This window comes from Danio rerio, chromosome 5, assembly GCF_049306965.1.
Source record: "Danio rerio strain Tuebingen ecotype United States chromosome 5, GRCz12tu, whole genome shotgun sequence".
NCBI classification, from domain to species: domain Eukaryota; kingdom Metazoa; phylum Chordata; class Actinopteri; order Cypriniformes; family Danionidae; genus Danio; species Danio rerio.
Window position 1 is genome coordinate 68,206,083 of NC_133180.1, and position 12,408 is coordinate 68,218,490.

The window sequence follows — 12,408 nt, forward strand, 5'->3', positions numbered from 1 at the left end:
TTAACTGTTTATTTACAATGAAACAGCTCCAAATGAGCATATTTAGTAATTTGGGGAGTTTTTAAAAAGGGGGATCCCTTATTAAGTTGGGCATTTCCCTTATTTTCACATCCTAATGTTGACAGGTATGGTATTTGCACATGGACTTTCAGTCAGCCAGCCCCAGGGCTTCCGGTAAATTGTCATCCAATATAAAATCGATGCGTTTAAGATCTGATTTCTTTAAAAAAACAGTGATCTTCAGTGCCTGGCTGAGATACGATATAATGTGGGTATTAGACCAAACAAGAAGCACTGCATTAAGTTAAATCCTTACCATGTCTTTAAAATATAGAAATTAATTTTACGCCAGTATTTTCAATGAAGTTTTTGCGCTAGCCTGTTGCTAATGACAGTGCCTGAATTTAAACGGTCTTTCATCTCTTTCTTTGCTTTAACAACCTAATGAATGCTTAAATCTATTTAACTTATTATATTTAAATTACATTACAACATCGATGCTGTAAAAGGAACCTTATGAAATTGTCACATAAAGCTTTCACTGGAAGTTCATCATTGGCTGAAAAACACTAGCTGTGCATTAAGTCTATTTAAGCTTTTTTGATTGTTGGTGGTTTTCCCTGTTGGCAAGAGGTACAATTTGTTGATCATACATATACACTTCTATTTATATGTCTAGGCTAAGTAAAACTTTTACTTTTTTTTTTTTTTTCAAAAAAGCTCTTTCATATGAACCAAAGCTACATTTTATTTGTTACAGTAATGTTTTTAATTAAACTTAATTAAATAAAAATAAATGAATAAAATAAAATCTGCATTTATTTCACTATAAATTTTATATCCTCGGTGTTACACGATCCTCTAATACTCTGATTAAATCTTTGAGTATTATTATCATTCAGGTAAAAACTCTTCAAAAAGCTGTTTATATTTGTACTGAAATATTTATGCATGTTTTGATGAATAGGAAGTTTAAAAAAAATAACACATACATTTTGAACACTATACAAAGCTTTAGCTACGTTTAGTCACTTTTATTTCATGCTTGATTAATAAATAAACTATACATTTTTTGTAAAAAGTTAAAACAAACCCAAATTTTGGAATAGTAATGTTTTTCCAAAAGTTCAGTTGCCAGTTGGCATTTCTGTGTGGAGTTTGCATGTATAGGTGAATTTAATCAACTAAATTGCCCTTAGAGTATGACTGCATGTGTGAATGCAAGAGTGTATAAGTGTTTCCCACTACTGGGTTGTGGCTGGAAGGGCATCTGCTGTGTAAAACATATGCTGGAATAGTTGGCGGTTCATTCCGCTGTGGTGACCCCTGATAAATAAGGGACTAAGCCGAATGAAAAGGAATGAATAAATAAAATGCAGAAGGGTAGATCCAACACAGGAGGGCTAACATTCCCAGACTCACGTTTTCATAGTAAAGACACTGGACCACATGTTTATCGTCCCTCATGAGGAATTTCTTTGCGCCGTGTTCTCCAATTGTAACTGCAGAGTCCAGAGTGGCTGTAAAGAGAATCAGGACTTTTTAGATACAGATTCAGATCAATAAGAACCACATGTGTCTGATAGTGTCCTCACCAAAGATCTCGAATAGCATAGGTACCCGATTCTTGTACTGGCTCCAGTGCTTCATGCCTTCAATTACAGCAGTAATAACACGCATTGAAGTCTCACGACTGGGCTTCTGAACAGCATATGGGAAAATAAATGAACAATCAACAAACAACATTTTTTCTGACATGAAGAACAAACCGTACACACAGACACAAACAAAAAATCAGATGCAAAGAGAAACATGCAAATGCAGGTACAGCTTGAGAAAGGAAGTTGAGATCTGTTGTATTGATGTATTACTATTTTTACATGGCATTTTAAGTCAATAGTTTTTTCAAATTTATCTTTTTTTGTCAAATGCTCTTAACACAGGCTCAAAATATTTTGCTCTACAACCAAATACATTAGTATAATAACCCATTTTACTTATTCTGAATAAGACTTGTCACAAACGAGTCGATAAATAGGACGACAGACATTGTCAGGGACATTAAACTTCATCGTGCTGAACAGGTGAACTCATCTAATTCACTTTTACAGCCTCATTGTGTTAATAACTATTTCAACTTAATCTTCTGTAGAAAATGTTTTTCAAATAAAGATTGACAGAGATGTTGGAAGTTTAACTCTCTGACATTTTTGGATTGCTTTTTTTTTGGGCTGCTTTAAATGTAAAACATGATAAATTTAGACAAGCAATTTCCATTCACACTGTAAATCAAATTATGCTAGGTACAAAAATAGTTATACTCAGAACCTTCAGTACAGAAAAATGTTCACTTGAAACCCATTAAAACTGCAGTATTTTACCCCAGTGTTATTTAAGCAAAAAAAAGTTTGGCCTATGACGCAAATCATTGCATTTTTCCTGTTTTTTCCCCTTTTGAGCACTGCAGGCTAAATTAATCAGAATTATAATTATGTGTGTATCCTGATATGGGAAAAAACAGAGTTTGTTTTCTATGCATATAAAGAGAGATTTGTATATGTGTAAGTGCAGTCTATTTTTAACGTGATGCTGCATAAAGCCTATTAATGATAAAAAATATGTTTAATCACTGATTTATCCAAGACAAAAGTAGGGATTTTGTAAACTAACAAATTAATGTAACAAATTAATAAATGTTTAGTACTTATCATCAGATCTGATTCTTGTAAAGAATGTCAGTAAAAGTGCAAACAAATATATGTAATCCAGTACATGCATGATGTATTTTTGACACTGACATGTTTGTCCTTTATGGCCTTGTGTGTAGCTTTTTAGGTTTATGGTTGTTTACAGTTGACAGCAGTAAAGCTTGTTCGATTTGTGGTGTACTGGTAATAGTATGTTTATTCTGAAAGTTATCTTTATATCCTAAATTTTAGTAAAAATACAAAAGCCAATGGAAAACAATGCTCAACAAAAACAGGGTGATGCTAACATTTGAGTTGGACAAATAATTAAATACTTTAAGAGGATATATCATGCTCATTTTACACAATCTCATATAATTTTTGGGACTCATTCTCATTTAAATTCTGTGTAGTATAAAAGAAATTTTTGCCTTGGCTTGAAAAAATACTGTGTTACGTCCAAATAATTTTTCAAACAAGACCCATGCTTGAGCATGAGAGTCCAACTCTTTAACAATAAATAACTCTTAATGCCTCCCCTTTAATCACTGCAGCACTCTATTGTAGCTGCGTACAATATAGGTGATCTTTTTATCCCACTACCCTTTTTGTTTCATTCATACACTTGTAAATGCCTAGAAAAATCAGGAAAGATCACTAAGCCAGGACACAAACTCGGCTTTGCAAAAGTGCAAACACATTACTTTACATTTTGAAAGCTACTGGCTCCTAAAAGACTGAAAAGCAAAAAACATAGCGTAATTTAACTTCAAATGATCTGCATACACTAGTAAATTAATCTTGTTTCATAATTATATAATCTTATTTTTCTTACCCTATAGGTAGATTGTTTTGCTTATTTTGAAGTAAAACTAACTTAATTTTGATTTATTATTTCTGAAAATAAAACAATCATTTTTACTTGTCTAAAAAATGCTTCTTGGTTTAATTTTTAGATATTTGGAGTAGTAACAAGTCAGAAACTCTATGTAAGAAAACTATTACTTTTTACCTTGCACATTTTTAACACTAACTTCAAAGCTACTATAAACTGGAGTAGACTTTTATTTATAGACTTTTATAAATAATTATTGTTTTGTAAAAAAAAAAAAAAAAAAAAAAAGACAATATGTTTTCATATGACAAACAAAATATTTTTACTTTCTCCTCACTTTCTCCTTATTGCTCTATCTTCTTTTTGGAAGAATCCCCCCTTCCACCCTATCCTCTTCTAAAGGGGGAGCGTCTGCACTTAAAATAGACTGCACTTACACAGTCTGATATGCTTCTAGACTGGGCGGGAGCCCTGGGCTTAAATATCTCAGAGCCCAGGGTTCTCTCCCGGGACAACATGCCAAACCTGCTATAAATGCCAAGCATATCTAAGTGGGAACTCTTGAAATGATTCCTTACAGCAAACGTAAACAATCTGTAACGGCAATTTTGACATTTCCCCGCAGTCGGTGAAATGACACATGAATTGCGTCATCAGATTTGGTGCTCCTATTGGTTCTTGGATTGACTCTCATCGCAGCTGTTCACACTGCAGGAAAGTGTCTGAAATCTTCTGAAACTGCCAGAACTTCATCGAAGAAAAAATCTGATCACAGCGGCCACAAAGCGGCTGTCTGTGAGCATGTCAAACCAACGATCAAAGATCACAGATTTTAGCCTAGGATTTTAGGAATCTTTTAGGATTTCCCAAACTTGTCTGATGACAAAATCGTGGCTGAAATCTCAATTTAAGCAGGGCTTAAGACATCAATCACTTGGGGTACAAACTGATGTTCGATGACGCAATTGAGAGGAGCTCCATTCGTTACACTGCAGGACGGTGGGACAATATATAAAGGAAACGATGCATCAGTTTGGGATAGACGTCATTTCCTGTGAAGTTGTGCTGTGTTTGATTTTTGCTTTATGTTTGTGTTCCCTTTTTGCCTTGTTTGTTTAACTTTTGTTAGTGTGCTTTGTTTGTCATGCAATATTGAAGCATTTTTGTTTCAAACTCCTTTGAGAACTAGAGTGTGAGCATTGTATCTGTGTATAATTCTAAATGGAGGAGAGGGAATAGGTAAACTGTCATTTGTTATACATGACGCACATGCAGCATTCTTTTAGTTAAACACTTAAGTTTTGTTTTAGAATGAGAGTGCAGGTAAAATACAACGTCTTGGATGTTGAGGGTTTACCTTTTGTTTTGTAGTTATCGAGTTAGTTGATTTTTGTTTTATTCTTTTTTTTGTTGTTGTTGTTTGGCATAGTCTTGTTCCCTTTGTCCCTTTTGAGAAATTGTTATTCTATTTCTTACTACTTTTGTGAGAAACTTTGTTTTTCTATAAACATTTAAACATCCAAAGCTTGTTTATAACAAACAAGTTCACTTAAATAGTAATTTCGTGTCTTGTTGTTCCTCATCTATGAAAAATGGCAACAAGAACTACAAATGGTTTAATGTTTTCCTTTTCGTTCCCCCTTGACCATTAAAAAGTAAAGGAAGGGACGTAACAAACAAAGTAACACACACCTGCTGTTTTGGAGTGGTTTGAACAACTGAAGTGTCCATTTTTTCTTTTGGCCACATTCCACTGGTTGATTGTCCAATAGGTCTGAAGTTCCACGTGCCGCTGTGATTCAGAGGGCCCTGGGAATTTCCTGCTACTGATGAACACGGCTGTGGACGGTATGGCATTCTGAAGCTATTTGGCGGCCTGTTAAATGACTGTTGATTCTGGATGCCGCTGGACCAACTGGGCTGGCCATATGAGGCTGAATTACTGCTTGGAAAGGCACCATGAATCTGATTTGCCATTGAATCCTGTCTTACTGGAGGCCTTTGTTGCCCTATCTGTGGCCTGAAGGTAAAATAGTGACAAATACTAATTATAATGTCATAACGTTTTGCATGATAACGTGAAGCCAGACTTGCACTACAACAGTATTGCTGATGTTCAGCCCAGATCATCTGGTAATGATAGGCGTTTACAAATAAACTTTAAAACGCCCTGATCTCCACATCTGGGCTGCCCTGATCCCATTAACCATGTTTGATATACAGTATAGGATTGTATCTTTTGAAAGCACCGGGTCACTGTAGAAAACTATAAGACCACTATTTGGCAAATGTAAAGTTGTAAATGTAATCTTAATATTATCTTGTAAGTAGTTATGTGTCACAGTTTTGGTGTTTCCATCCAAGAGAATAAAAGAGGAAAATTCTTTTAACAAACAGTTTAATTAAACTCCTGTAGTGCAGGCCTGGCTTAAATGGTACAAAAGCTTTATTTTTTCATTGTTAACTACTTAGTGTCAGTGTTACTGTCCAGATATAGCCCTCAGATTGTTGGATAGGACTCCCAGTCATTCACCTGAACTACATATCCCATTATGCCCTGCAGTCGCACACTGGTTTCAGTTCACCTCGTGATTACACACTCACAGCTAAAGCTCTTCATGACTGATTACATCAGGCATGTCCAAACTACGGCCCGCGGGCCATCTGCGGCCCGCAATCAGTTTTGTAGCGGCCCGCGAGGCTTTTTATAAATACCAATAGAATCTGGCCCGCTACACACAAAAAATGAACGTAATTCAATAAATAACCACCGGGTGTCGCTATTACACGCTTTCAATTAAGCAGCAGTTCTTGTTATGATCTATCTATCTATCTATCTATCTATCTATTAAATTTATGATTTATTTCTTCTTTTTTAAATATTTCCCAAATGATGTTTAACAGAGCAAGGAAATTTTCACAGTATGTCTGATAATATTTTTTCTTCTGGAGGAAGACTTGTTTGTTTTATTTCGGCTAGAATAAAAGCAGTTTTTAATTTTTTATGAACCATTTTAATGCCAAAATTATTAGCCCCTTAAGTCTTGAGCCTTGAAACTTACAGAAATTTAAGAAATTTACAGTACATTTCTGTAATTTAACCGGCACCCCAGCTGTCGGAAGTAAACCATAAAATTAAAGATTTTTTTACAGTGTATAATGGTGGATCGCAAGATAATGTGTCTGGATTAATATGTTATTTTATGTTAAGTTAAAGATATTTTCAACACATAAATATACCAAGTAAAACTTACTGATGGTGAAATGAACATTTCTGAACCAGTGATCCGTTTTACTCAATTGTATCAGAGAAAGGTTCGTTACTCGAACAAACCATTGTTGCCTAATTAACTTGCCAAATTACCTTAATTTGACTAGTTAACTTAACTAACCCTGTTAAGTGTTTAAAAGTCACTTTAAGCTGTATAGAAGTGTCTTGAAAAATATCTAGTCAAATATTATTTACTGTCATCATAACAAAGAGAAAATAAATCAGTATCTAGAAATGAGTTACTAAAACTATTATGTTTAGAAATGTGTGGAAAAAAATTAGTTCTCTCCGTTAAACAGAAATTGGGGAAAAAATAAACAGGGGGCTAATAATTTAGGGGGACTAACAATTCTGACTTCAACTGTGTGTATATATATATATATATATATATATATATATATATATATATATATATATATATATATATATATATATACACACACATTTATATATGCGTGTCTGTGTGATGTATGTAAAATTTGGCCCGCGACAACGTTTTTTTTTTTGCATCTGGCCCTCGGCCCAAAAAGTTTGGACACCCCTGGATTACATGGACTATATATACACCACTCACTCACACATCCAGTGCTGAGGCTCGTTCTGAAAACGTAGCTATATACATTTCTGGAGATCACAAATTATGTAGCCAGAGCTACATATGGCTGCATTTCATCTTTAAAACGAATGCTATGGGGGAGTATGAATGCCTTCCTTTTCTCACTTACCAGCTGGCTTTTTTGCTGTTACCAGTTTGTCCGGTAGCTTGACACATGCGCCGGCACGTACGGCAACACAGAGCGGAGTTGACCGCGACAGCTGGGTTTGAGTCCGTTGAAAAAAGGTTTCAGAAAGCAGGTAAGACAAAAACTAAAGTCAAAAAGTAAAAAAAAGTAAATAACAGTGAAAATGTGGTCAAATCTGGAAGCGTGGTAAAAATTATTCCGCCGTAAGGGCTTTTCTTTTTCTGGATTGCTTTTAAAAACACTGCAGATCGGTTTAGGGAAGGGGATGGGCAGGTCAATATGTGCTTTTTAAAAACTGTTTTCTGGGTTTAGGGAGGGTGGAGGGATTGGTGAGTTGGTTGATTTTTGCGAAGAACAGCAGGTGCGAATGACACCTGTGAGAGAAATTTGAGATCTGAAAAAGCATAACAAAACTGCCAAAAAAATGTAGCTCCTGGGGCTTATTTTGCTCTCTCCAGAAATGTATATGGGGAGAAGCAAGTAGAATTAGCCTGGGTTGGAGTGTTGTCGTACTGTGGTGTTCATATGTATTGTCTCTGCGTGTTTTTGACCCATTGTTTATTTATACTGTTTATAAGCGTTTACCACCTGCCTTGACCCTTTTGCCTTTTCCACCATTTACTCATTGGCTTATCATGTGATTCTGTCTGCTCCTGTATGGAACCTTGCCTACCAAACAACTTAATAAAGCTACGTTTAGATCTGACTCCTGTTATCCACAAGTCCATCATTACACTTACCAAAGGTTACTTAAATATATACTTTTTCTTAACTGAAACAAAATTTAAATTGATTCTTAACATTTTATTCTACTAAGTGTCATATTTGTCTTAATTGTATTTTACTGTTTTAAACTAAGAGAGATAACGTCTTTCTGTGTTTTTGCAAAAATAAACACAGATTTGGACAAAGCAGCTTTGAGAACTGTAGACATTATTCGCTAGCAGAGCATCATTTACTTACCAGGCATAGGCTGGTTTTCTGGGATGGGGTAAAGGTGTATATCCTCTTCCTGCCATACCAGGTGAAGAAGCATATTTCCCACCGGCTTGCTGTGAGGAAAGATTGGCTTGCTGGTTCCACTGACTACTCTGACCAAAAACTAAAAAGAGACTTATGGTTATATTTCAGAAGACATGATCAGTAAGCAAACAAAACTCTTGTGAGGAATGACGATACGCTTTGTCTGCATATGTATAAATTTGGCGCTAATTTATGAAACCAAATATAATAACAAGTGTGTAAATATAATAAATGACCTTTACAAAGATTGTACATATATATACAGACTAGGGTTATGCAATATTATGATATATACTCACCAGCAACTTTATTAGGTACACCTGTCCAACTGCTCGTTAAAGCAAATTTCTAATCAGATGGCACATGTCCATCCCTTTTTGACGACAGTGTACCCATCTTCTGATGGTTACTTTCAGCAGGATAACATGCCATGTCATAAAGGGCGAATCATCTCAGACTGGTTTCTTCAACATAACAATGAGTTCACTGAACTCAAAGGGCCTTCTCAGTCACCAGATCTCAATCCAATAGAGCACTTTTGGGATGTGGTGAAAGAGGAGATTTGCATCATGGATTTGCAGCCAACAAATTTGCAGCAACTGCATGATGCTATCATGTCAATATGGACCAAATCTTTAAGGAATATTTCCGGTACCTTGTTGGAGCTATGCCATTAAGGCAGTTCTGTAGTCAAAGAGGGTCCAACCCAGTACTAGTAAGGTGTACCTAATAAAGTGAGTATATATCATATAGATGAAATGAAAGCTTTTAGCTTCATATTATGGTGCATTTTTTATTCTATGTTGCCAAAAAAAATGTTTACAGAAATATATTTCAAATTTCGATGACCGTAAAAACACGTCTAACATCATTGTGAAAGTTGCAAGCTTAGCATTTCAATGTTTTTATTTTGCATTTTTAGCCATTATTAACTGATTGTATTAACAGAAAAAGTGCAATAGTGTGATGTATATTGTTAGCAATATATTGTTCATGATATTATTTATCGTGATAGGAAACTTTTGTTATATCGCCCAGCCCTAGAATTGACTGAAAAATATTCAAATACTGTAAAAATTAAAATCTGAAGGTCCCAATCATATTAATCAATCCAGTTCACTTAAAGGCTAAGTTAATTTAGATGCTATTACATTATGCACAAATAAAAAAAATGTGGAGTAATGTAATAATCTAATTGGAAAGTGAATAGGAAAAACATAAGAAGTGCTTTGGTACTTAATGCTTATTTATTCAGCATCAGATACGACACTGATGCCATAGAAGCACTAAATAAAAAGAGCAGAGGAGAAGGATGAGGATTTTGTGTCTTTGTAGTGGTTGGTGGTGAAGAGCTCACTCTCAGAGGGATTAGACGTGAAAGGCAGCCTGCTTCTCTTCCTTTGATTAAACAGAGGCACGGAGAGACAGCCTGCAGAAAGACAAAACTCTGCTTTGATTTCAGACTCCAGCAACATGAATTACACTTTAACTGCATATTAGCAGATATGCAGTTTGTTCAATTATCTTGATTGATTAGGCAAATTTAAATAAGTAAACACTCTGAAAAAAGGAGGTCTCACTTTATATTAGGTGGCCTTAACTATTATGTACTTGCATCAAAAAAATGAATACAATGTACTTACTGTGTTTATAATGTATTGCAGAACACTTCTTGTGCTCTTGAGGTGGGATACGGGTAGGGTTATGGACAGGTTTGTTTGAATGGGTAGGTTTAAGTGTGGGTTAAGGTGTAAAGGATGGTAAAAACCTATTTGCACAATCCGTATATTGTAAAAAATTATTAATTTCAGTGCAAGTACATATTAGTTAGGGCCACCTAATATAAAGTAGGACCATTGCATATCTATATGAATATAAATTTTTTATAAGCAAAAATGACTGTGGCTAAAGGCTATCATTTATTTTTTTAAACCATGATAGACAGAAAGACACCCACTAAAATGTCCTTGGGTAAAACAATAGTTTAAATTCTAACACATTTTACCAGGAAAATTTAGACCAAGAATCATTTCATGACAAAGTCATAACATAACGTAGTCTTTTTCTCATACTTTGCCACTATCCATCAAACTTTAGGTTTTATCCATTTGTGTGCAATATATTGAGATTTTAACAATTTTGAATATAATCAAATTTATCATTAACAATTATTCTTTTCTATATTTGAAATACAGCATCCAACATGACAAAATGACTAATTTATTGTAAATACTATAGTGTCTTTAAATTGTAATATACTGTGTATATTTTAGTATTTACATCGTGAAGTTTAAATTAAAAAAATAGCATACTTTAGTTTTTACTACAGTAAACTGATAAGCATAATATACTCAATAGCTGCAGAGAGCGGACGCAGTATTAGGTCATTTGTTTTTATGACTATAATTGTTGTATTGCAAAATACCACAACAAATTAGTTCAATTACTTTACTATAGTATAGAATTTACTATAAATTACTATAATACTATTTTCATGTTGGTTTAGAAGGTTGTTTACTGTAGCAGGGTTTCTACAGGTTTCATTAAGTCAAATTTAAGACTTTTTAAGACCATAAAGAATGACATTTCAGACTTATAACAATGTATACAAGATTTTCTCTAATGGCCCAGTGTTATCATGAGGAATCGTGTTACTGTTTTTAGTTTTTTCCCCTGATTAGGGGATTTAATTTAAGGAATTTACTGTAAAAATGTTTAACAGCTATTGTGGACTGTTTCTTTGCAATAAAAAACTTAAATATAAAAAATAAGGTTTTATTAAGGTGTATTGTTGGTCATTGGACGGAAATCAGCCCAAACTGAGTAGCTTTACTTGGACAAAGCCAAATTAAGACCTGTTTACAACAATTTAATACCTACAGTACAACACAATATGTCAGTGAATTTAAGACGTTTTAAGGCCTAAAATATAAGTTTTGAAATTTAAGACATTTTAAGAACCTGCAGAAATCTTGTGTAGCCTACATCTAAAACACCAAAATTTTACATTTCTTTGACCCTAACGTTAGAAGACAAAATAACCACTTACTGTGTGTTGTGTAATTCTAACAAAGTTATAGTCATTTAAATGAGACAATTCCTACCTGTGTTTGGTTTCTGATTTTCATTCCTCCACATATTGGCAAATCACTCCTCACACTGGCTGAAAGATGTAACGTTAACGTTACAAGTGAAACATTACCATTAGTTCAATCTTTCCAGCATTTACCAGGTGAATACGAAAATTTACTTAACGAAAATTTACGTTTTTACACCGCATTTGTGTTGTTACTTTCTCCCCTCAGCCCAAAAATATTTTACACAGCATTTGTTTAAAATACTCAGGCTTAAGGGTGCTAACATTAGGTTAGGTTAGCTAACGTTGACGTTAAATTAATTCTGCTAACGTTAACGTCAATAACTTAACGTTAGTAAGTTACCTGGTCGATATACGTCGTTTAATCAATTTGTGTCTACCAGAAGACGTGAATTTGACCCTCAGTTATTTCTTTAGTGAAGTAAAATACTATGTTGCGTCAAAATCGATTTGACACGACTTCGCGCGCACGATTGCACTCATCATCCCCGCGAATCCGGGCATTGGTACAGGCCGAGGCGGGTTGTTGCTAGAAGGGATACAACTGCGGTCGGAAGTTAACCAGAAATAATTATATTATTTATTTAATTACCCGTTGGTTGTATTTTATTAACGTCTTTCCCGACCCAACACTGATCCCAACATCACAGTTATGTAAAAGCAGTAATTACACTTAGTATTATTCATATTATTTATTAAAATACCCATACAATTGTATTTTATTAACGCATTTGCCCGCCCGAGCCCTAAAC

At 34.5% G+C, this 12,408-nt stretch overlaps 1 protein-coding gene across 4 annotated transcripts in view; it reads right to left on the reverse strand.

Annotated features, from left to right (window-relative positions):
- spata22 (spermatogenesis associated 22) overlaps positions 1-12,168 on the reverse strand; it is a 37,308-nt gene extending 25,140 nt beyond the window's left edge. For all 4 annotated transcript variants that reach the window (XR_012406433.1, XM_068221546.2, XM_068221545.2 and 1 more), the window contains exons 1-7: positions 12,000-12,168; positions 11,664-11,722; positions 9,917-9,988; positions 8,500-8,638; positions 5,215-5,542; positions 1,596-1,701; positions 1,423-1,520 (exon numbers count right to left, since the gene is read on the reverse strand). Coding sequence is in view for 3 of the 4 variants with exons in the window: in XM_068221546.2 (XP_068077647.1) it covers positions 1,423-1,520; positions 1,596-1,701; positions 5,215-5,542; positions 8,500-8,638; positions 9,917-9,988; positions 11,664-11,697 (777 nt within the window). In the remaining variant the exon portion in view is untranslated. The remainder of the gene's footprint in view (positions 1-1,422; positions 1,521-1,595; positions 1,702-5,214; positions 5,543-8,499; positions 8,639-9,916; positions 9,989-11,663; positions 11,723-11,999) is intronic.
- Positions 12,169-12,408: the final 240 nt, after the last annotated feature.